The sequence below is a fragment of the Xenopus tropicalis genome, chromosome 1 (assembly GCF_000004195.4).
Source record: "Xenopus tropicalis strain Nigerian chromosome 1, UCB_Xtro_10.0, whole genome shotgun sequence".
NCBI classification, from domain to species: domain Eukaryota; kingdom Metazoa; phylum Chordata; class Amphibia; order Anura; family Pipidae; genus Xenopus; species Xenopus tropicalis.
In genome coordinates this window covers 177,872,946-177,899,590 of record NC_030677.2, presented here as the reverse complement: position 1 = coordinate 177,899,590, position 26,645 = coordinate 177,872,946, and the positions used below count along the sequence as shown (strand labels likewise).

Genomic DNA, 26,645 nt, shown 5'->3' with positions numbered 1-26,645 from the left:
AGGACAATGTTTCTGGCTATTGGGTTTGACATCTAGAAACAGACATTACTTTTACATTACATGAATTGTTACTAATGCACTTTAAAACACATTGTAGTGGGCACCCAGCAAGCTACAGTACAGGAGTATACATCTCTATTCAATAGATCAATTAAAGACTAAGCTCTCCCCTGGCTTCCCCTACCTTATCCCCACTTCCCCTGCCATCCAGGATAAAATTCAAACTCATGACTCTCACATTCAAAGCAGTTCATAAATCTGCCCCACCCTACATCTCTAAACTATCTCTAGATACCAACCGACCCGCTTGTTATGCTCCTCTACTGACCTGCTCAGTGCCAGACTGGCCACCAGGATACCAGGAAATCTCCCAGTGGGCCCAGGTGTCAGTGGGCCCTCCTGCCCTTTACCAAATGGCCTGCTATATGGTCTTTACCTATTTCTAAATGGAAATGAAGAGGAGAAATAGATGGAAGAATAGATGCTAGCATGTACAAATAAAAGAGAATAGGAGAATAAAGAGGTTGGATGAGGAAAGGAGGAAAAATAGTTTGGAGAGGGGGCCTATGATATAAGGTTTTCTGGTGGCCCCTGGGGTCCCAGTCCAACACTGCTAAGGTGCAAGGAGAGTAAAATCCTGACACTTACTGGCACACTAAGGGGAACCTGCAGTTGGTGCAACCTTTCCTGTACTTTTTCCAACCATGCATCCCAGGGGGTCTCTCTCTCTCTCTCCCTGCTGCCAGATCTGGGCATGCTCTCTCCTTGCCTTATTGCCTTCACTTCCTGTTTCCCATCTCTCCTTGCAAAGTCACATGGTATCAGCCTTACTGTTTCCAGATTGTCTAAGGCTGCCCATCTGCAGGCTGGGGGTGACATTTGCACAGTCCTCATTTGCCTGCCTATTACAGTATTATACATATGTACCTCTAGTCTACTCAACTAATCGAATACACAGTTTTACAATTTTACCTTCAATGTTGCAAATAATGTATATATATTAAGATAATACCCATATTTATAGTTTTATACAATTTTCCAACCCTTACTTGGCTCTCCATGGCTTCAATGACATTTTAGAGTTTAGGCCATACCCCCATGCTTGCTTTGTGCAACACCCCAAAAGCACTTTATAGGGGGATAAGAAAGGCTGAGGCAAGCCTGACAATAATGAATGTTTTGGCAAGACTGAAACTGCAGTCTAAGCCAGTTGGGAAATCACAGTAAGTTAAGACAAGTATACATTTGCTATCATTAATTAATGCAATGGGAAAATCAGAAGTGGTTTTCAAAGTCAATGTTTCAACGAAACATAACTGTATTTACAATTAAGCCTACATTATGTACATGAGCCCACTATATATCCTTATAAAGCTGAAAATTTCCTGTCTATGAATTAGACATTAAGGTTCATGTACTTTCAATTAAATTAGGGTATCTGTTAGCCCAAAAGAAATGAAGTCTTTTGACCCATAGTTACATAGGGTTGAAAAAAGACCAGAGTCCATCAAGTTCAACCTTTCCAAGTAAACCCAGCACACACAAACCCATACTGACCTATCTATCCACTCACATACAGACCCATACTGACCTATCTATCCACTCACATACAGACCCATACTGACCTATCTATCCACTCACATACAGACCCATACTGACCTATCTATACACACACATACAGACCCATACTGACCTATCTATCCACTCACATACAGACCCATACTGACCTATCTATCCACTCACATACAGACCCATACTGACCTATCTATCCACTCACATACAGACCCATACTGACCTATCTATCCACTCACATACAGACCCATACTGACCTATCTATCCACTCACATACAGACCCACACTGACCTATCTATCCACTCACATACAGACCCACACTGACCTATCTATCCACTCACATACAGACCCACACTGACCTATCTATCCACTCACATACAGACCCATACTGACCTATCTATCCACTCACATACAGACCCACACTGACCTATCTATCCACTCACATACAGACCCATACTGACCTATCTATCCACACACATACAGACCCATACTGACCTATCTATCCACACACATACAGACCCATACTGACCTATCTATACACTCACATACAGACCCATACTGACCTATCTATACACTCACACACAAACCCATACTGACCTATCTATCCACTCACATACAGACCCATACTGACCTATCTATACACTCACATACAGACCCATACTGACCTATCTATACACTCACATACAGACCCACACTGACCTATCTATACACTCACATACAGACCCACACTGACCTATCTATCCACTCACATACAGACCCATACTGACCTATCTATCCACTCACATACAGACCCATACTGACCTATCTATCCACTCACATACAGACCCATACTGACCTATCTATCCACTCACATACAGACCCATACTGACCTATCTATCCATTCACATACAGACCCATACTGACCTATCTATACACTCACATACAGACCCATACTGACCTATCTATATACTCACATACAGACCCATACTAACCTATCTATACACTCACATACAGACCCATACTGACCTATCTATACACTCACATACAGACCCATACTGACCTATCTATACACTCACATACAGACCCATACTGACCTATCTATCCACTCACATACAGACCCATACTGACCTATCTATCCATTCACATACAGACCCATACTGACCTATCTATACACTCACATACAGACCCATACTGACCTATCTATATACTCACATACAGACCCATACTAACCTATCTATACACTCACATACAGACCCATACTGACCTATCTATACACTCACATACAGACCCATACTGACCTATCTATACACTCACATACAGACCCATACTGATTTTCCCATTGCATTAATTAATGATAGCAAATGTATACTTGTCTTAACTTACTGTGATTTCCCAACTGGCTTAGACTGCAGTTTCAGTCTTGCCAAAACATTCATTATTGTCAGGCTTACCTTAGCCTTTCTTATCCCCCTATAAAGTGCTTTTGGGGACCCTGATGTTATTACTGTGAGAATGGCAGCAGGTTGAATTTCCTTCAAATCAATAGATAAATTCCGATTGGCTGTTCACAGCTCCGCCCACTTTTGGGCATCCAGCAATCATCATATTTTCATTCAGGCTGACCCCATGACTGTGTGATTCAAGTTTGGGGATTGTCGCCTCAAAGCTGTAAGATTGGCAGCAGTTTCAATTTCCCCATTAAAGTCAATGGGTGAAACTTGATTGGCTGTTGTTGGCCCTTCCCACTTTGGGGTAATCCAACAAATGTCGCTGTTTCATTCGGGGTGACCCCATGATTATGTTATTCAAGTTTGGGGCTTCAAAGCTGTAAGAATGGCAGCAGTTTGAAAATCTTCCCTGTCAAAGTCAATGGGAAAATTGGGGGGTTCGGAGCGGCGCCACAAAAAGACGGGGGGGCCGGATCGATTAGAAAAGCACAAGCAACCTGCTCCGCGAAGAAGTGTGGGGAGTTTGGGTGTTGTACCCCTAAAACTGTAGGAGTAGCGTTTAGAAAATGGGGGGCGCTAAGAATAAGAAGAAGAAGAAGAGGAAGAAGAAGCGGAAGAATAAGCCAAAGTTGAAGAACAGTATGTTGGGGATTTCAACCCAACATAATAAATCAGATCTTACACCACTGTTCACAATAAGCTCTGGCTGAGGCCTGCATAACAAGGTATATTGTGCAAAGGTTCTGTTAGTAACAAAAAGATAAATAAATCACCACTTCCTAAAAAGCCAGTAATTTGGTGCTATGATTGCCTTTAGCAAACCTAAAGCTTGTGTCTGTTCATGTAGCACCTATAATAAAGGGTAATGGTACACAGAGTGGGTGGAACAAAGCCCTATGGGCCAGTAGCCTTCTTCTTAATAAAATGGCCAGGAAATGCATTTGTTTGGTTTCTCTCCTTTTTACTAATGCTAGCCAAAGCTTAAATTCAGGTGATTATGGAGACAGATATGGGAAAACAAGCATAATAGCAGGCCAGCATCAATATATCTTGCAAATAGGAAACTGATGTTAATATTAAAGGTATGGCATCTCTTATCCAAATTACAAAAACATGCCTTATCTGGAAAACCCCCAAGTCTGAATAGATTCTATACCTGCAATGAGCAAATAAATGTTCCTCAAAATATTCTTTAAGAAATTACATGTAGAAGATGATTTTAATTATTCACCCTCCCCCAACAATGATAACATGCTTTTTAACATTGGTGTAGACATGATCCACTGCAGGCGCTATCTTGCCATCAATTTGTCCTCTACTTTCTGTCTGCTGCTATTGTGCACTTCCAAAAACTGCAACCCATTAACCCCCAATGTAGCCACAACATGTAATACACTGTTTAGAAACTGTGTATCACATGCCTACTTGCTTTTTTCTTCTCTTGCTTTTTCAGTGCACGGTATCTATTCTGCATAGTGCAAGTAGAACATGGCAGAAGAGGGACTCAATGAAGATGATCACAGTGATTGGCTGGTATAAAATCAGCACGGGCGGCTCTGGGTTCCCAGATAGTGTTCACTACTTTCTCATGGGGGCACCTTCTGGAGAGTCAACACTTATGTGTGTGCAAACCCACATGGGAAGGGCTCTCATTATTAGTTTGTCTGTAAGTCAATCACAATATCCCTACGTTTATAAATAAATGTAATAATAATGCGCTGGCACTTCCTGTGCTTGCCTCTTGTCTATGACTAGTCATTCAGAAGGACAAACAAAAACAACTGACATTTCTAAAGTGCCAAGAATGTTTTATGGTTCTCTTTATAAGGATTTTTCTAGTTTTATTTTCATTTAATTGCAACTGCTAAACATTTTTCTCTTTATAACCTTTCCAAAGAGTCTGGAAATAAAGAGGGAGCAAACGCATACAAACTGTCAGATTATTTTCTCTTTCAGAACTTCAAATATGTTCCAAATAAATCCCAGTTACGCCAAACAAGTGAACAGATCCTAACTGCTTCTGGATGCACTTATACACTATCATATTAATACAGGATAAACTAGAGTGTAACTTAATAAAATGTCTTTAAATACAATTTCTATTCTTGCCAGGGTTGTTGGCTTCAGTAGAGAGAATAAAAAGCTGCCATTTTTCCAGTTAGCAAGCAGCTTTTGACTGGCTATTAAGAAGGATTAAAAGTAATTGTACAAAACTGGTTAAATATAGTGTATAATTATAGCAAACTATATTTGAAGTGAAACTAGAATCTGTAGCACAGACCAAAACGTAATGACAACGTTGTGACAATGACCAGACTGATATTTAACTTGAAGGAACAAATATCCCACAGGCCAAATGTAAAGGGCCAGCTTAAAGATCTTTGTTTTCATCTGATTTATGCATAATATAGAAAACCTGGGGTGAACCTAGGTAATTTACTACCTATATTTTTTGTTTGTTTCAACCCAATCTGTGCAGTGCTGAGTGCAGTTAATATTCTATTTCTAGTATTGAATATTTAAGAGCTAATCTTGGTACCAGATATATCAGCCATAAAAACTAAAATATGAAGTTTAATATTCTGACTTCCTCATATTTGTTACAGAAGGTTATTTAGAATGACACCAGTAGCTAAAAAGAGGTGAATGTATAGGCCTTATTAGGCACAAAAAAACATATATATGTCCTTTCACGCACACAATTGCTTACAAAGAGAAAGGAAGAAACTTCACCTTTTTTTTTGCTAAGCCTATTATATTATATTGGGGGTAAGGCAAAAAGTCTGGAACTCATCTATAATTGAAATGCAAGTGAACCAACATCTCTCATTGATATAAAAGATTAATTTTAATGATAGAATGTTTAATTTGAGTACCTCGGGAAATGCCAAGAAAAGTTAAGGGAGACATTCAGTGGAACCTCACCTATTTCAGTAAATGTCAGCAACTGTGAGGATGGCTTTAATGACTGGAACATATAATATGCTTTCTGTAATGATATCAATAAGCCTTGCAGGGACTTTGTGAGATTATGGTCTTTAGCAAAGCTTGCAAAACTTTCACAAATCAAAAAAAAAAAAAAAAAAGAGCAAAGTCTGCAAACAAAAGTAAACCATAAAAAGTCAATACCAAAGAAATGGTTATGCTATTAAAAAACAGAACATGTCCCCCCAGATTAGAGTAACTGTAAGAAATGCAGAATGAGAAGTCTTATATATGTTTTTTTAGCCTTATGCTACAGGTAAAAACCTTAACACTGAATGCATCCCTCTTAGCTGGAACCCAGTCATGTGACTCTGGCACAGCCTATTAGACAGTAGCACTGTCAGGTTGGTTGTGGAAATTAGTGCTCCCATTGTCTGCCAGCACTGAAGGGTGTCATAGTCAATAAATGTTCTATGCAAATTAAAGGAGAAGGAAAGGCAAAGTCACTTGGGTGTGCCAAAATGTTAGGCACCTCCAAGTGACTTCAATAGCCTACCTTTTACCCCGGGCTGGTGCCCCTGTTAGGAGAGAACAACACCAGCCCGGGGGAAACCTGGAGCACTTCCTCCTTCCTATATCAGTGAATAGTGGAACTTTAACAGAGAAGTCGGCTTTTCACTCTACTGCACATGCGCCTGTGCGAAACGCAGGCAGAAGGAGAAAGCGCATCGCTCCAGGTACCCCGGGCTGGTGCTGTTTTCTCCTAACAAGGGAGGCAAGCGATTAAAGTCACTTGGGGGTACCTAACATTTTAGCACCCCAAGTGACTTAGCCTTTCCTTCTCCTTTAATGGAATCAGCTACTGGTTCAGACAGGAGATAGGACAACTGTGGTCAAAGATCAAAACATCACATGTCCCAGAATTAAATTCTTTTTTTGTGCTGACTGCCTTCATATTATTATCCTACAGCACTTTACAGAGATTCTACATCATTCCTGTCAGTCCCTGCACCAGTACAGCTTACAATCTAACGTCCCTATCACATTCAAGCACACTATGGTCAATACTATCAGGGGTCACTTAATTTCACACGCATGTATGGCTTTCACCTGCAGAGAGTGCATTACATAGGCTGAGGAATTTTAGCTTACTTACAAAATTAGAAAAAACTTATATTGGCTTGGTAGATCTGGGTGAGGTTAGAGGAAGCAGTCACCGCTAAACCAGAAAGAAGTCATGTTCCTCCCATGGCAGTGGCTCCAAAGCAGCACAGAGATGATACAGCTCAGCTTGGCATGTTTGGTGGTAAAGTGGGAACACTGCAGCTCAAACTGAATGAACTACTGATTGATGAACTGCCTACAATCTTGAGGGTTCCAGTCAGTCAAGGAATACTGTCATGGGAAAATATGTTTTTTTTTTCCCCCAAAACACATTAGTTAATAGAGATTCTCCAGTAGAATTCTGCACTGAAATATGTTTTTCAAACACAAACAGATTCTTTTATGTTTAATTTTGAAATTTCACACAGGGCTAGCCATATTCTTTATTTCCCAGGGTGCCACAGCCATGTGACTTGTGCTCTGATAAACTTCAGTCACACATTACTGCTGTGCTGCAAGTTCGAGTGATATCTCTCCCCTCCCAGCAGCCGATCAGCAGAACAATGGGAAGGGGGCAAGATAGCATTTCCAAGTATCAGAATAGCACTCAATAGTAAAAAATCCAAGTCCGGCTTGGGACTCCTCCAGTTACATGGGAGTAGGAGAAACAATAGGTTACCTGAAAGCAGTTCTAATGTGTAGCGCTGGCTCCTTCTGAAAGCTCAGACTCAGGCCCAATGCACTAAGATGGCACCTACCCACCAATATTACAGCTAAAAAATACATTTGTTGTTCAAGAATAACATTTTAAATGGTAGAGTGAATTATATATTATGTAAACAGTGTAATTTAGAAATAAAAATTACACCACAAAAATCATGACAGTATCCCTTTAAGGATGAAATTTTGTAAAGTAGTTGATGCAACTCTGTAGCAAGTGATAAATTCATTAATTTCAATAGTAATTTTCATGCTACTTGGTTTAAATTGCTGCTCAGTAATTTCAAAAAGTATATATTAAGGTGGCAAAAATGTACTTGAAGTCTCCACAAAGATTTTAGCTGGCAGAATACTAATTTTCAGACATGTAAAAGTAACAATCTTTGGCTTTATGGCCTGTTTATGAAGAAGGATTTATAACAACATTTCAGAAGCATTTTAGAACATAACTGTGTTGCCAGACTTCATTGTTCGGGGAGAAAAATCCATTGATTTTTAGTTTTTTTCCTTTAGTTGAAGTTTGTCCTTGGTGGTGTTTTGTTTTACTTCTTTGTTCCAGTCATTTTCTCCTACTATATGTAACATTTTGTTAAATAAAATCATGCCTAAAGGACACTGGCAGCTTAGACGTCCTCTAGCTAAGTAGCCTTCAGAGGAACAACAAAGAATCCTACAGCTTTGAGTGTGAAGGAGCCCTGGGACTTTATGGAATCTGTTAGTAGGTGGGGAAAGTTACGTTCTTGTCCTTAATAAACAGCTACACAATAAAAAGGATTTTCTCTGTATATGGCAAAGTTTAAGACTCTGGCTACAAAGCTGCACTATGCTTAGATTATTCTTGGATTTTTAGGCGATAAGTCTCCAGTGTTATGAACTGTGAGCTTGGCAGAGATGTATAAAACCCAAACTGCACTAAAACAAGAAAAGTTAGTATTTTTTTTTAATATATATTTTTTAAGGGGGGAGCAGTGAAGTCACCCTCTCTGTCTACACAGCAGACAGTGTATGTATTATGAAATGCTTTTTTCTTTCCTTTAATTGTTCATTAAAATGAAAATATAAGTACAACCAGTAGGAAGGGTTTACCAAAGTGCAACACTAAAGTAAATATGCAACAATTGCTTTTGTGAGCATTTTTGCCACCTTCTATCCGTTTTTAGTTATTTAGATGCTTATTGCTTCTGTCTAAAAGACATAACAGAATTCTCCAATGAGAAGCTGCTTTGTATACGCACGGTTCCTGCACCCAAAGCCCTAAATTCATTTTGGGGATAATCTGGGGGTCAACCCAATCACTTAGAAACCAGGACTGTACCTCTCCAAGGGCTTCATAACGCTTTTGGTTCCATCTGTGTAAATCTTCCCGATAATTGAAGACAAATGGATCTCCGGTCTGAATGTGTCTTAGTTGTCCCACTACAAGAAGCACAAATATACTTTTATTTGAGTGATTACATCCCCTAATACTAATGCTTAAAATAAAACAACTTAGAAAGCTATTGTGTACAAAATGCACATAAATGCAAATAATCCTTTATATTTAAATTGAGCCAAATTTGACATTTATTTAGGTAACTAACAATACTGATATTTCATGATCACCGTGTTATCCACATGGGATAAATCCTAGAGAGAACAATTCTTCTCTTTTAAAATTCAGGATAAATGGCAAGGTGAGAATTATTTAATAATGTGCATATTCCTTTGTCAAACACTATGGCATATGTTATATTACTTACATTCGTTAAAGGCATAGTTAAATCCTTCCAATGTATCAGGAAACTCAAGTGGTGGCTCATCCTTTTTCATCAGTTCATCCAAATCTATTCTTGAAAGCAGATCTGAGTGCACAAAAACAAGGATGCAACATTAAAGGAGTAGGAAAGGAAAAACTAAGTAAGTTTTATCAGAAAGGTCTATGTAAATACAGCCATAAGCACTTACAGAAATGCTGCACTGAGCCCTCTATCAAAAGAAACACAGGATTTCTTGTCTAGATAGTGACTATCTATGGAATCTTACATTCGTCAGAATCCACAAATTGCAAGTTCAGGCTGGTACATAACCCCAAAGTTTAACGTGTAGTCATTCTAGCCTACTACTTTGTTAGTCTTTGGTGTCTCAATACAAAATTAATTACACTCACATTACTGGAAAGTTTTAAACGGGATCTGCAATCCAGAAAGCAACATATTAAGGGGAGGCCATCTCCCTTAGATTCAAATAATTCAGATTTTTTTTTTAAATCATTTTCTTTTTCTCTGTAACAATAGAACAGTACCTTGCACTTGATCTCCACTAAAACATAAAAATCCTTATTTGAGGCAAAAACACCCCTATTGGGTTTAACTACTGTTTAAATTATTTTTTAGTAGACTTAAAGGAACAGTAACACCAAAAAAATTAAAGAGTTTTAAAGTAAATTAAATATAATGTACTGTTGCCTTGCACTGGTAAAAGTTGTGTGTTTGCTACAGTAACTCTACTATAGTTAATATAAATAAGCTGCTGTGTAGCCATGGGGGCAGCCATTCAAGCTGGAAAAAAGGAGAAAAGGCACAGGTTACATAGCAGATAACAGATAAGCTCTGTAGAATACAATAGTGTTTTATCTGTTATCTGATAAGTGCCTGTGCCTTTTCTCCTTTGAATGGCTGCCCCCATGGCTACACAGCTGCTTAATTATATAAACCATAGTAGTGTTTCTGAGGCAAACACACCAGTTGTACCAGTGCAGGGCAGCGGTACATTATATTGGAATTTCTTTTATACACTTGAATTTTTTGGTGTTACTGTTCCTTTAAGGTATGGAGATCCAAAGTACAGAAAGATCTCTTATCTGGAGAACTCCAGTTCCCAAGCATTCTGGATAACAGATCCCATACCAAGTCCCGGACTGGAATTCAAAGTAGGCTCTGGCATTTGAAGTACACAGAGGCCCGAAACAGCTGGGCACCAATGTATTAGGGGGCACTGCTACTGGGCACCAGTGTATTAGGGGGAGCACTGCTGCTGGGCACCAATGTATCAGGGGGGCACTGCTACTGGGCACCAATGTATTAGGGGGCACTGCTACTGGGCACCAATGTATCAGGGGGGCACAGCTGCCGGGCAGCAATGTATAAGGGGGGCACTGCTGGCCACCAGTGTATTAGGGGGCACACTGGCCACCAATGTATTAGGTTGTTTTGAACTGTAGGGGCCATGACCACCAATGTTTTATTATTTATAACTGCAGGGGCCCTGGCCACCAATGTTTTATTATTAATGAGCTGTAGGGGCCCGGGTCACCAGTCCCAACTCTTTGGAACAATCATTTTTTTTTTCTTTAGAAATGTGCAATGAGCTTCCAAAATATGTTTATCACGAGGCATGTCTGTGTGTCCTTTGTACTGATGGGATGGGCCATTGGGGGAGGGGGCGTGGAGGGGGGCCCAGAAAATGTTGTTGTGAGGGGCCCCGTGATTTCTGATGGCGGCCCTGCCTAACCATACCTGTAAACACTGTTTTAATAGCTTAAAGCTAGTGTTATTTTTTACGGAAGCATCAACAAACCTTAGAATTAACTGAAGCCACCAAGTATTACTGAGTACTTTCTGAGGGTTTCAGTTCAGAAAAGGCCAATGAATCATCAAAATCCAAACAAGATTACACCACATTTGTACTGATTAGGTTGAGAAATGTACATCAGAATCTGAGAGAGAGAGAGCTGCACTTGACCCATTGAACTTACTAAATCCTACTTAGTCGTACAATGGTTGTAGTGATAACTACATTGTGAGCAGATTAGTCTCTGCAGGTTCATCTGATTGACTTCTATCTTGGTACTGCACATTTTTGCAGCCTCGTGTAATTAAATGCATAGCAGAACCTAGACTAGAAATCATTTCTGCAATATAGTTTGCAGAGAATCACAGCATCTTTTTAACACAGGAGTCACCTTGTCTTTTGCAGATTAGTATGTAACTCACGAGATGCGAGGAGAAAATGAGCACAAAACCTTCAGAGAAATCCAACACTTTTAACTATATCACTAGGTTATATTATATACACGGAAGGGGTTAACGGGTCATTTGAGGGTGACTAAAGATGAGCCAATCAGGGATTCCTTTATTCAGTTCTACTACTGCATGTGGATTTTTAAAGAGATCTGCCTCCCAAAACTCGAATTCTGAGCAACTCTTCCATATAAATTGCAATGGCTTTCTAGCCATTTGCAAATGTAATTGCTATTGAAAGCAGCGTCTGGCTGTTTACATTCTCTGCACTCCTTGCTCTGACTTCTGAAACAATGTTGCATGCCAGCTGATTCATACATCTGAAGAAAACTGTATTTTTGAAGTCAGGAACAAACACTGCTTTTACCTTCAATTAGATTTAAAGTAACTTTAAATTTTATTTTTTTTTTGGAAAGTTGCTTAGAATAACATTTTCTTTTACAATGCCAAATGTTGTTTGTGAAGGGAACACAACCCATCTCCTGTGTTAAGCCCTAATTCAATGCTATAATATATGGAATTTAATCTCATAAAGCACTCTATCTATGCTCATCCTTGGAACCAGCAAAGCCTTCAGAGCCTTTTTAGAACGTAAACAAATGTTTTTATTTCCTATCCTATTTCCACTGCCCATTTAATGCAAGTCCCTTATTGAGTCACCTCATTGGCTAACATAGTAAGTCTGAGAGAGTCACAAATGCTCCAAGTAATGGAGGACCCTAAATTTGTATGAAGTGGGTTTCCTTTTGCAAACCAATTCACTTACATAGACAATAGTTTTTGGCCAAAACAAGGGCCATTTTAATAAATGGGCAAAAAGAGCATTTGCCCAGGGCCCACTATCAGACCTTTCATCTGCTGTAACTTGACTAAATTGACAGAACCCTCATTAAAAAAATGGAAGAACTCTACATCAAAACAATTTTTAATTTATATCCTTTATTATTTTACTTGAACTTTTTTTTTTAACAAATGTTTCTATGGGATCTCTCCAAAAAAAAGTTGCTATCTTTAGCGGAGACTTTTTTCTTAGAGGTGTCAAATTCTTTAATTATCGATTTTTCACTCCCATAGTGGTTGGTTATGGTCTATGTTTCATACACACCTATTCTTGCCTGTCTGATTATACAGGTATGGGACCTGTTATCAAGAATGCCTGGGACCTGGGGTTTTCCGGATAAGGGGCCTTTTTGTAATTCGGATCTCCTACCTTAAGTTTGCTAAAAAAGTTATTTAAACAGTAATTAAATCCACTAGGATTGTTTTGGCTCCAATAAGGATTAATTATATCTTAGTTGGAATCAGTACAAGGCACTGTTTTATTATTACAGAGAAAAAAGAAACCCTTTTTAAAAATGTGAATTATTTGATTAAAATGCAGTCTATGGGAGATGGCCTTTCCGTAATTTGGAACTTTCTGGATAGTGGGTTTCCGGATAAGGGGTCCGATATCTGTACTCAACATTTGCAAAACTTTCCTACTTTCCTACAAAAAACTCCCTACAAAAAGTATCACTGAATGAAGGTGTGTACAAGGTGAAGTGCAGCCATTTTGTCTCTATTTTAAAAGTCAGCTAATGTGCAAAGTGCCAGGGTTTTTGTTTTATTTTTAAATTTGCTGCATCATGGTAGATGAGCTGAAGCTTATATATATTTTTTTAAATTTATAGTATACTAGATCCTGCTGGAATAGCAAATATGCAATTCATTCTCCCTGCACTGATTCCGGCAAAGTATATTTGTTTGCTTTTCTCGCCCACAGGGGAGCACAATTTCCCAAGAGTCACATAGTGCACCATAGGCAATCACCCTAGAGAGACAACTCTGGATGGAGTTATAAAAGGTTAAATTTGCTTCCCTTATATCATGTATTTTCACACTCTTACTCCATGATTAAGTAAAAGATCCCACAATATATGTATATTTGCTCCATAATCCTTTATTTCTGATGTTTTGGAAATAATTTTCTCTTTAGCCTACAAACTGTATGAAACAGGTATCCTCACCTCTACTCCGTCTTTACCCCTACACCCTGGCTTTGCTAGCAGGTGCTATGGAACAGTGCCCCAAATAAATTATCCAATTGCTGTCCAACACTTTTTACTTAGTGCCCTCACTTTGACTCGTGGAGTATGGTGGACAACAACTCTGGCCACAAAAAGTCCTGTCACTATTCCTATTCCCAACACTCTAGATAAATTCAAGAAGATCCATTAAAAATGTGCATTATGTGTGTTTGTAACTGATTCCATTAGAGAATGTTTCTATCCAGAAGGAAGCCTTAATTAGGTGGCACTCAGTAGAGGTTAGAGTTTATTTCTCCTCTATGATCAACCTCTTTTGAAACTCTGCAAATGGTATCTTATGTGCAGCACAGCTTATGAATTCATCATAATGACAATTACAGAGTTCACCTACTTACCAACAGCGACCAACTAGTAAGTTTAACAGAACATCACCTTGGTGTCTATATTGATTTTGTCCTTTCACAATACAGGGGCAGACACAAGTCCTTTATTTGAATAAACTTGCCACTCAAGACTTTCATTCTTGTGTGCTCGGTTACATGCCAAAATACTTACACTTAATTAGAGACAAGTGCATTACAGCCATGATCCACTGCCTCCTCAGTTACATCTTTAAAGGACATGTCAACCCCCCAACCAAAAATTTTAGCAGAGAAAAGCCTCACAGCACTATTTAAATACCTGCCACTCCTGTCCCTCAGAAGCAAACACTGAAGCTGCAGCGATCCCTTGGAGTTTCTCTCACTGCAGAGCTGGATAACTCCCTCTCCCCCCTCCCTTCAGAATCTCCTTGTCTGCCTGGCGTGGTGCACATGCCCGGTTCCAAGCCATTTTAATGAGCATGCTCACTTGAGCTATACTAACTCTACCTTTGTAAACAAGAGCTCTCTGCTCCCTCTCTTGGAAGACAATCTTCTGACTGCAGGCAGGAAAGTTTAACCTTTTCACCGCTGAATCTGATCTGCAGGTATTTTATAAGTGAGTCTTGCAAGCATAAACAGTGTTTGCTGAAATACTTAAGCAATGTACACTTCATTCCTGTTTAATTTTATTGTTGTTTAATTCCCTAACAGTTTCATTTTAAGGAAAAAGCTGTCTGTACAACTTTGTTTAAAAAAAGCAGAAGCTTGAAAAAAAAAATCCTTGAAGAGGTCAGGCGCACGCTCTCAATGATGTCACCGGCAAAATGGCCGCGGGGTGACACACAAAACAGAGCAGAAAAGAATGCGGTGGTGCAGGCTGTAGGAGGAGATTGAGGGAGCGGCACTTATGCGGTTTAAGTGGGGGTAAGGCACCCTATCTATTAGAAGTGAAATTAAAATTAGGGTTGAAATCTCCTTTAAGAGAAAATGTCACAGAACAGTACTCAAGAGTCCTATTTAATTCCAAACATTTCAAATTCAGCTGACCACCCTACTGTTTCACAATCGGGTTCACAAAAATCTCCCTTATTATAATCTGAGCAATATGTTGGGATCAGGGACTCTATTCCATTATTCCAGTTTAAATCAGAAGTTTGTGATTGGAGAGATCAGTAGCATAAATAATTAATCCAGGCCCCCAAGCTCAGTAGTGTGAACATTGACCACAGCAGGTCACATAAAGAGGCTTTTAAAGCTTTAGGGCTCTGGCACATGGGGAGATTAGTCGCCCGCGACAAAACTCCCTGTTCGCGGGCAACTAATCTCCCCTGATTGCCATCCCACCGGACAAAAATGTAAATCGCCGGTGGGATGGCATACGCGGCGCCGGCGCGATTTTTGGGGGAGATTAGTCACCCGAGACACAGGAGATTTGTCGCGGGTGACTAATCTCCCCGTGTGCCAGAGCCCTTAAAGTTTAAATAGGAACTCAGTCAAAGAGCTGTATACTGCCCATGCTTAATTAATTTCCAGGAGGCAGCAAGCATGCACAATAGACAGCTCTTTGACCAATTTCCTATTCAAACTAGGAAAGCTCAGTATACAAAAGGGGGCGGGGGCTTTATACTAGATAAGGAAGTAACAGATTTGAGATAACGTTTTTAGCTTCTGTGCTAGAAAAGACATTAGATTCAATGTAGTGGAGAAAGGCATGTCATTTTAGGGGCTGTGTGGGGTCTGTTTTTAGTGAAAAGGCTTACTCTGCTCAGTAAAGCACATTTCTTAAACCTTTTTTTAGAGCATTTTAGATCATTAAATACTATTACATACTATATACATGCTATTTTAGCTTTACAGAAAATTGCAATTCCTTTCCAAAAAAAAAGTTCTATTTATTACCAGTTCTTGTTATTGATTCAGAAATGGCTGCAATGGAAATTCTCCAGGAACATGCTACAACGGGTTTATGGGAGCTCTAGGCTAGATAATTAACCTGTACAACTTAGGCAAGAACACTTACCCTTTAAGGCAGTTGTCTTCTCCTTCTCCTCTGGAGCTCCAACTTGCTGAATCTGTGCCATGTTTAGCCAAACAAGTGGTAACACTATAGAAAAGAAGAAAACAAACATCAGTCTTCCAAAAAATTGGCCTGAAATAAAGATCAGAGATTTCTTCTTCTTAAAGGAGACATATTGGATAAATGGGAAAAAAAAACAAATTTTGTACACAATTATGAATAAAATATGGTGCTGATTTTGCTTTGGGCTAACATTGAATACAGTCTGTAAAAATGGCCCCTTTATTAAAGATCCCTATAGATCCTATCAGTTCTTTGTCCCTGTTTCAAATAAAGGGCGGGTGTGTCCGAACAGTCCCTGCCAGAAGCACAGTAGGAGGGGGATAGCCAATCACAGCCCTGCACACAAGCAAAGACAGGCATCAGTTCCCTATTAGGTCAGCCTATAAATGAGCTGGTTTCTGCAATATATTTTTACAGAGACCTACATTGTTCAGGGGTACAGTTTTCCTTTAAATGCATAAGGTGCCATCTCCGCATGATTACGTGTAAATATTTTTCTCATAGTGATTTACACATGAAAGGTGTTTGATATGAAACAAATTTAATGGAACCAGACTGGTGCATAGAGTGTCATAGCGCTAATGGGTTAATTGACTAAAATTAGACGCAAATTGTCCAAATCCTTTCACACAAACTTGTCTTTTTTTACACTCAAACAATATGAAACAGATATCAGGATAGGCAAGACACAGCTAGCTAAAGGCTAAATCAGAAGAGGGAATTTGCTGTGTTAAGAATTGCCAGAATGGCGGCTAGATTTCTAAGGTTAGGTGTTGCTATATAAGTACAAATTGTGTATACCCCTAAAGCAGAGGTTAACAGACATTTTAGGTTTGTGCCCCTTACCCCCCCCTTCCTTGGTGTAGATTAATTTGCCCATAGCTTGTAAAAATATAAAGAACCTACCTGACAGGCAGGGCAACATCTACACATTTACACACATCTACACATACCAAGATGAAAGAAGACCAACAACAAGAGTTAAACAGGGTGAGGTGAAAACAACAATAGGTGAATCACATCACTAAAATACCCTCACTGACCCAATTGCTCTATTCATTAAGTTTTCTACTGTACAGCACTGCATGCACAAGTAGCTCTATATAAATACAAATATACATAGAAACTTATTATGAGCGACTAATAGATATAGGGGAACACAGAAAAGATCAAGGGATGAGCTTCAGTAAAAGACGTCCACTGTGGCAAACAGAAATTAAAGTGGACCAGAGAAATTGGGGGAATAGGGGAAAAACTGGTAGAAAGGGTAGACAAACAAATCAGTATCAGTGCGAAGGTATTTTGTTGCAAATATAATAAAGGTGAGGTGAGAGATATAAATTCTCTGCGAAAACTCCACATTTTCACAAGGTGCAAAACACATAGGAAGGGGGTAAAAGTGACTAATAAAGACTTCCATCATAGAAGCAACGCACTTACATTTTAAAAAGAAATGAATAAAAGAATAATTTTCATCCAAACTAAAGGATTTGTATGGTTAAGATTCAAGGAGCATCAATAAGACATTAAAATCTGAAGGACCCATGTGCACTCATAAGAAAATTCATATTGCTGGCTTGAATTGCACTGTAATATGTTGATTACATGCTTTTCTCTTGACTGGGAACAGACAGAAAAATTAGACCTATGAAAAGCCCTCAGGAGACAGAATACCTTCCTGATTGAGGGGGAAGTTGTAAAAATCAAGAAAATGATTTGTGATAATGGTAAAATAGAATGGGAATGATGGCACTCTAAATTTAGCGTTCTTCGTAAACTCATGCATGTGTCCTTTCAACAAAGCCATGCTTTGTACAAGTTCCTTATCTCAGCCCTTATATAATATATTTTAACATGCTAGTTAATGCGTTTGCTCCCTGTTTCCCTAATGAGTATGCAGAGTGCAAAACCCCATGATAGGTGCTTCTTCTCAATAAAACGCCAAAAGTGTCAGCTAAGGGATAATGATGAAGGAACCAGGTTTACTAATTTAAGAATAAAGGGTCTAAATCACTTAAGTTTAGTTGCCAATAATTAACCAGCAATTAGATGAACAGGCTGCTACAAGTTGCAAAGACCTGATTGGCTCTTCATGCAATTAAGCACTTATGTCAGTAATATCAGCCTTTTCATATCACAAACATGGGGGCATTATTAGCAAAATCAACTTTCACACAACTAGTTATAGACGACAACATGAACACGAGAAATATTTTTAATGTTTAATATTTGTAGGGTGATCATATGGGTATTGACTATACTGCAAGGAAATCTCTGTGGGCTTTTCCCAATATTGTGTTTTTCATTCAATAATATTAGAAGCAGTGAGTAAGTTTTGACCACCAATGTTCTCGGCTGTAGGGCAGCAGCAATCAACATGGCCCATGTACCATTACCATTAAATACAAAGTCCGACTTACTATCTATGTGACATAATGGGAAATTTGCCTTCCTATGTGGCCCTAGTCTTCTAGACTAAACTATCTTTCACGCATAATGAGCCTCACACTTTAATTACTAGCATCCAATGCTTTATAAGGTAATGGGACTGCCTTAGTATATTTAATATTTTACTGCATATTCCAGTCGAAAAGGGCACTTGCACAGATATATTTAATTTTGTGAATGGGAAATAAACATAACTGTGTGTTGGTTGCCTTGCCGTGGGTACTTTAACTTGGTCCCTTTTATTGTTACTGTTGCAACAAAATAAAACAGGAGATGGATTTGACATAGATATACCTATGCTCAATCGGCCATCCAATGAATACAAATTTCAAATGAACATAAACTATAGTGTTTAGCCAACCAATTAATCCATTGCTGCATATGGAGATATTTAAAAATGGATATTTAAGGTGTAATTTGTTTTAACAGTTTAACATATTTTCCTTTATATCTTGAATACTGTGGTAGTTATGACAAGAATAGGTTGAGAAGATTACCTTAATTATAAAGTTTATGGTTAAAAATGGCCAAAGTTAGAATACGTTGAAGATGGTTCTATTCCACTGACACAGAATTCCCTATGTTCCTTCAACAAATGGAAGGAAAAAAATGCAAGCTGTGGCTCAATACCAGCTGGCTGAGCATGTGAGAGCAGCAAAAAATCTGTCAAGTCCCACCAGACCTGGGAAATACACAAGGTCCTCATCAGTAAATTTTACATTGACTGAACATGTCTGTCACTATATCTAAGTCAGTCTGTCACATTATTGTGTCTGGCTCTCATTGAGTAACTAAGCATTCTCAGCTTGCCTTCTACTTTCAGTATGTGACTGTCTCTGATGTACGTTATTCTACTTGTCTATCAATGTATGGGTTTTTTGAAAGGGGCAATGATGCAGAGCAATCGACTGAGGGGGACAAAAGCATAAAATGGTGATGTGTATAAAACTAAATCCTTGGGGGGAAGCCATTTAGCAGAAAAGATCCTGACAATATGCAATTCAATATTCTGGATAAAATGACCAGCATCTTGTCAGATGTTTAAAGAATATACCATAATATTAAAAAATGGTAAAGAGGTCACTGCTTGCATAGAGCCAATCCACAAGCAAAAATCAAAAGCAACCAAAGGTCATTATAACTATGTACGGTGTCGTACAATTAGAACAATCGCAATTTGTCTAATTTAAAAGGGGTCCTCCACCCAAAAACATTTTAAAATTATTGCTATTGAAAGCAGTATCTTTAAAACCACTGAGAATGTGTAATTAAAGTATAGTAGAAAGCTGGATAGCATTATATTTTGCTTTCATCCAAGCAAAAATGGTTTGGGGTGGAGAACCCTTTAATGTGGTTTGATACTTACCAGTTTGTATGGTTATTATTCAAGAGGATTCGGTTTGACAGGCATTTGGCTGAAACCTGTAGAAAAAAGGAGGCGTTTGGCCAAATACCAAACTACATAATAGAATGCATCCCTAGAAAAATATGTATCTCTATGCTACTCTGTAAATAGCCAAGCATTGCATATTAATACTACATTATTGCTCCTGAAACCCTATGGTTTTAAATCTGTGGGGTGAGCCATAACATAAGCAGCCAATGCATGCAACTTGAAGATAAAAAGAGGCAAAACAGATGTTAACTTAAGAATCTCCAAATAGTGTCTTAGTGTTCTGAATGCCATGGGGCAGAGCAGGAGCGAATCTAAGCAACTCTGCTCCCTGACTGCCTTACAGGCAATAACTTCTGCTATCCAGACATTATGGTGGTTATGTGATATAAGGTGCAATATTTGGTATAATTTTTATCAACTATAAGCAAAAATCTTATTGGTTACTATGGAGGAGGATTTGGCCTAGAGGTTAATTGATCAGATTAATGTCAGATCTCATGCTAGTGATCCTGGTTCAATTCCCTTTGGCAACTCCATGTGACCCTGGACAAGATACAAAGGGATGGATTTATCAAAGGTTGTATTATTTTTTTTCTCACGCTAAGACACAATTTTTTTAGTTTATATAAAATTTTCACCATTTAATATGAGTCAAATCCACAAAAAAACACAAATGTAAAAATATGGCATCTAAAAGCTGTTATGGTCATGTAGAAGTCAATCGAGGCAATTTTTTTTTGACGAGAAGGCATTTGACTGCTTGCCTTGGTCAAACCCTTCTTATACTTCTAACGCATATAACTTTTAGAGGCCCCTTTACCGTAGCCATCAAAGTACCTATCATAAGCCCTCCAGAAACCTAACTCTTTCAGGTGTAAAGGGAAGGTTGATAGTGATCGACAATGGGACTAGACAAGGCTGGCCCCTATCTCCCCTGCTATATACTTTAACCATAGTACCATATTAAAAAGAATCAATATATCATCCACCAGATCAAAAAAAATTGCCTAATAAATGGTCAACTTAATAACTTTTAGGTTTTGGACATATAGTGGCCATAAAGATGAGTATATTACCAACATTTCTCTGCCTGCTTGTATCCTCCCCATGCAACTTCCAACCAACTTATTCGTCAATCTCCAAACAAGAACAAACATACACAAATTAATCATGGCTATCAAACAACATAGGTGCCATAGATCAATTCTGACACCAACATTGATTTAAGGAGGTCTGGAAGTTTCCTCTTTTCAAAAGTCCTCACCTGGTCTGGTTTTGTTCCCCAAACAGCGTGGGCCAAAATAGAAAAGGTTTAGGACCCCCAACACGTGTGAGAGGGCTAATTAGAAATTCAGCAAATACTCAGTCCCTCCTAGAAACAATACTTAGACCTTCTAAGACTATAATAAATATCTGGCACAAATTGCAAGGTATCAAACTCATCTTCATCAAAATCCATTGTTTCCATGAGGTTATGCATATTTCCTTCAACCAAAGTGGGGTGGTTAAGACATATGATCTCATTGCAGCCATCACACTTCAACCACTTAGCTATAAAGAATTACAACCCTTGGGCTGAGATTAAGTTTTATAAATCTGTACAAGACAGACACTTCCTGACTCATTTGAATCTTCCCTGGCAAACACTCAGATATGGGCTTTTCAAAAGCTAGCACTAAAAGTTGGCCTCAACTATTAAATCACCCAGAAAACAAAATGCCCAGAACCAAACCACTGCCCTAAGAGGCAAAGCTGCTCTACTGGCAAAAGGATATGTCCCACAGCAAAGAGGCAACACCAGAAGTGCAGGCTAGTGCAGATGTGGATTATGTTAGTGCAGGATTATGTTAGTGAAGGTGTGGATTATGTTAGTGCAGGATTATGTTAGTGCAGGTGTGGACTATGTTATTGCAGGTGTGGATTATGTTAGTGCAGGTGTGGACTATGTTAGTGCAGGCGTGGATTATGTTAGTGCAGGATTATGTTAGCGCAGGTGTGGACTATGTTATTGCAGGTTTGGATTATGTTAGTGCAGGTGTGGATTATGTTAGTGCAGGTGTGGATTATGTTAGTGCAGGTGTGGATTATGTTAGTGCAGGTGTGGATTATGTTAGTGCAGGTGTAGATTATGTTAGTGCAGAATTATGTTAGTGCAGGTGTGGATTATGTTAGTGCAGGTGTGGATTATGTTAGTGCAGGTGTAGATTATGTTAGTGCAGAATTATGTTAGTGCAGGTGTGGATTATGTTAGTGCAGGTGTAGATTATGTTAGTGCAGGTGTAGATTATGTTAGTGCAGGTGTAGATTATGTTAGTGCAGGTGTAGATTATGTTAGTGCAGGTGTGGATTATGTTAGTGCAGGTGTAGATTATGTTAGTGCAGGTGTGGATTATTCTGACACATATTAGGGACAAGTGAGGTTTGAATTTCTTTTCTTTTATTTTTCTAACTGCTAAATCACCAGTTGTTCTCTGAATGCTGCTTATTCACAATCACCTACAGAAGGGAAGTGCAAAAAGGTACATATGCAAGTAATTAAATCATCATGACCGTTGCTGCCCCCTGCCTTTGGAAATGCCAGTGGATGGTGTGAGCTATGTGCAGCAATTCTTTTCTTTTTACATCGCTTAATCAGTCTGTGAAATAAACCCCCCTAACGCTGCCTTCGACATAATATATTCCATACAAGTGGCAGGTGCACCCAGCAATGCAGAACTCCCCCTCTTGTCTTCAGCACTATTTCATTAGGCAAGTTGATCATTCACACAATCAGGACAATCAGCTAAACTCTGCAAGAAATCCTACACAGAATTCAATGCTGAGGGATTACACGTTTCCAAATTACTGTCACAGCAGGGTTGCTTTATAAAAATAGGTGCCGGCACAAAACATACCTCCCACTATGAACCTAAAAACCCAATTACAAAAATAAAGCACAGCATGCGTAAAAATACTTTCCAAACATTCACAAGGCATTGCAGGGGTCCTATATTTTGTAAACTGCACAGTACTTAAGTACAGATGTTTATATCTTTTGTGCATCACAAAATAAACATAATACAGCCAACCATGCAATAAAATACTTTCAGCAATCTGCAGATTATGTCGGAAGAAGGCACAACTGAAATCCAAAATCACAAGACTATAATTTGAAGACTGCCAGGCTGGCCTGTGTTACATGCTCACCTACAAAGTTTTTAAAGATAATACAAACAAAACAGTTCTACCTAATAATTCAATACTGTTACATAGTGCTATTAAACTCCATAAGCAAAGAAATATGTTTTGATCAAGTTTATGCCCTTGCTTTAGAAACATTAAAGGGCACATTTGATAAAACACAAACTGGGGAGTCCTAAAGGATTCTCAGCAATTTTATTTTTTTCCCATGTTACTAAATAAATGTATTCCTGACTTACTCGTGAATATTCTCCTGAATCATTCCAGCATTCAAAAATGTAAATCAGCCCCTAAAATTTAGTCACTCAGTACAGCCACAGTGAGTTTAGGGCTGTGACAGACGGGGACCGCAATTTGCTGAAGTCACAGAAGTTGCCTTGAGAGGAAACTTTCGCGACTTAGGCAAATTGCCGCATATGTATGCTATCGCACTGGCGATTTACATTCTAGCTGGTGGGATGGCATTTCTGGGAGATTTGTCGCGCGGCGACTAATCTCCCTGTATGTCACAGCCCTTACACTAACCATGTCAAGGTGAATCTCTTGAAACATTTTAACTTCATATGAAGCTATGCTTCTCTTTATATAGTTCCAGATAACCCTTTCCCTAACAAAGTAACTAGTAACAATGTCTACATTTTTACATTTAATCCAAATAAATGCTAAATGCCCGCTGCTTAGCAACATATGGTTCCACAGTGGCTGCTGACTGATACAACATGGACACAATTATCCAGACACATTTGAAGCCAAAGACGCTTAACATCCTTTCTAAAATTATGTCCTCACATTATTTTAAAGGAAAACTATACCCCCACTCAACGTAGGTCTCTATAAAAGTGGATCATATAAAACACGTTGTATGTGAAACCCTGCTTTATCTAAATAAAACCATTTTCATAAAAAAAGTTTTGTGTAGTATGTGCCACTGGGTACTCCTAAATAGAAAATTGGCATATAGAGTACTAAGGGCCGCCCCCTGGGATCATACGATTCACAGTGCGCATAAACAAGCCAAGGGCACACAGACATGCTAGGCCCCAGCAGCCAATTAATGGACACTTCTTCCTGTTATAGAATTGCATTATTTCCTGTCAGGTGATCTCTGAGGGAACACACAGCCCAACACTAAATGGTGGCTCAAGGGCAATATTTACTCTGGTGTCAGGAGAACGCTACCTATCTATGTGGCAACTGTAAAGCTTGGTTTTACTCATTTAGTCTCGGGCCCCTAGTTCCAGCATATGCCAACCTTAATGCTACTATGAACTTGACATTCTTGATAATTTTGCACTTTACTTTATAGGGTTGGTTCACCTTTACTGTAACTTTTAGGATTACACAGATACTGTTATTCTGAAACAATTTGCTATTGATCTTAATTTTTTATCTTTGTGGTTTATCAGTTATTTATCTTTTTGTTTGCCAGTTCTCCACTTTGGTATTTCAGCAGCTATCTGGTTGCTAGGGTCTTATGTACCCTAGCAAGCAGGTTGTGATTTGAATGAGAGAGTGGAATCTGAATAGGCAAAGGACTAAGTACGAAGATAAGAAATAAAAAGTAACAATAACAATAAAATTGTAGACTCACAGAACAACAGTCTGCCGGGGTCAGTGACCCCCATATGAAAGCAAGAAAAAATGCTGAAAAAGGAAGGCAAATATTAAAAAAATAAAGAAAAATAAACAATAAAGGCAAAGTTGTTACAAATAGGACATTCTATAACATATTAAATGTTTAACCAGGAGCAGAATAACTTCACTGGCCTGCACCGAACACTGACCTTAAAGGAGAAGGAAAGGTAAAAACTAAGTAAGCTTTACCAGATCCATGTAAATACAGCCATAAGCACTTCTGCTGCTGTGAATCCCCAGTAAAAATAAACACCATATTTCTTCCCTTCTATTCTGTACACATGATCTTCTGTGTCAGACTACATTCTCTCAGAAAAATCATTCAGGGCACAACACAAGCCTTTTCAGTTTCCAATCTGAGCTGAGAGCTGTTCCCTGCTTGCACGCGCTGATAAGAAGTGAAGTCAGACAAAGCTAAAATGGCAGCTGCTACCTTAAAAAAACAGAGAAAGTTTTCTAGGCAGTTTACTCTGGTATGGTAAAGCTATCTGCAGAATATATATAGCATTCTAGCTTGCACTATTATGAGTAATCTATTGGCAATAAATTCCTTCTCCTTTAACCCAATGCAATACCTGTGGGATAACTTGGACGATGAACCGTGGCCAAGGCCCAACTACCCAACCTCAATGCTTTTGAGGCTGAATTTCAGCAAATCCCAACAACAATGCTCCAACATGTAGCAGAAAGCCTTTGTGGAAGAGTAGAAGCTGTATTAATAGCAAAAAGAAAGGAACATCGCCATATGAATACCCATAACAAATTATCAGGACAGTGTTATCCATGCTTTGCAGCCCCAAGGATCAGTTGACAGGCTAGGCTGAGGAGTGCCATGATGGGATGATCTAATAGCATGTGTTTATTCCAAAAGACTTTGGGCAGATGACTGGGCAGGTGTCTTACCAATGTACAGCAAAAGAACTGCATTCCCTACTGCTGTTTAAAACAACTCTATGATATCATTGTTATGGGAAATTTCCAGTTGTCCACTGTTTCTGCCCTTTTACAGTAGTCTGCCCCTGGTAATGTAGTACAGGTATGGGACCTGTTATCCAGAATGCTTGGGACCTAGGGTTTTTCGGATAATGGATCACTTTCTGTACTTTGGATATCCATACCTTAAGATTACTAAAAAAATCATATAAACATTAATTCAAATGAATAGGATTGTTTAGCATCCAAAAAGTATTAATTATATCTCAGTCCCGATCAAGTATAAAGTACTGTTTTATTATTACAAAGAAAAAGGGAATCATTTTTATTTAAAAAAAAAAAAAATCAAGTTTTTAAAAAAGACTCTATGGGAGATGTCCTTGCCATAATTCAGAGTCCATGCAGTGATTTCCACTACAAAATTGTCTGTTTTTAAGATCACAGCCATATATTGGCTTTCGGCCTTGTTCATTGTACAAGTATGGGACCTATTATCCAGAATGCTTGGGACCTGGGGTTTTCTAGATAAGGGATCTTTCTGTAATTTGGATCTCCATACCTTAAATCTGCTAAAAAAAATATTTTTAAACATTAAATATTGGGTTTGCCACCAATAAGAATTATTTATATATTGGGATCAAGTACAAAGTATTGTTTTATTATTACAGAGAAAATGGAAATATTTTTTAAAAATGTGAATTATATCCTTAAAATGAAGGCTATGGGAGATGGCCTTTCCGTAATTTGGAACTTTCTGGATAACAGGTTTCCGGGAAATGGGTCCCTTACCTCTTATTGTTATTCATCCTGCAAATAAAATGCTAGTTGGGGGTAATCC

At 38.7% G+C, this 26,645-nt stretch overlaps 1 protein-coding gene across 6 annotated transcripts in view; it reads right to left on the bottom strand.

Moving 5' to 3' along the window:
- fam172a (family with sequence similarity 172 member A) overlaps positions 1 to 26,645 on the bottom strand; it is a 267,655-nt gene that overhangs the window by 235,388 nt on the left and 5,622 nt on the right. For 5 of the 6 annotated variants that reach the window (XM_012959791.3, XM_031897951.1, XM_031897942.1 and 2 more), the window contains exons 2-4: positions 16,156 to 16,239; positions 9,488 to 9,589; positions 9,064 to 9,164 (exon numbers count right to left, since the gene is read on the bottom strand). In XM_012959791.3, coding sequence (XP_012815245.1) covers positions 9,064 to 9,164; positions 9,488 to 9,589; positions 16,156 to 16,239 — 287 coding nt within the window. Of the gene's footprint in view, positions 1 to 9,063; positions 9,165 to 9,487; positions 9,590 to 16,155; positions 16,240 to 20,029; positions 20,086 to 26,645 lie in introns of all 6 variants that reach the window. The other variant, XM_031897944.1, reaches the window with a different exon arrangement.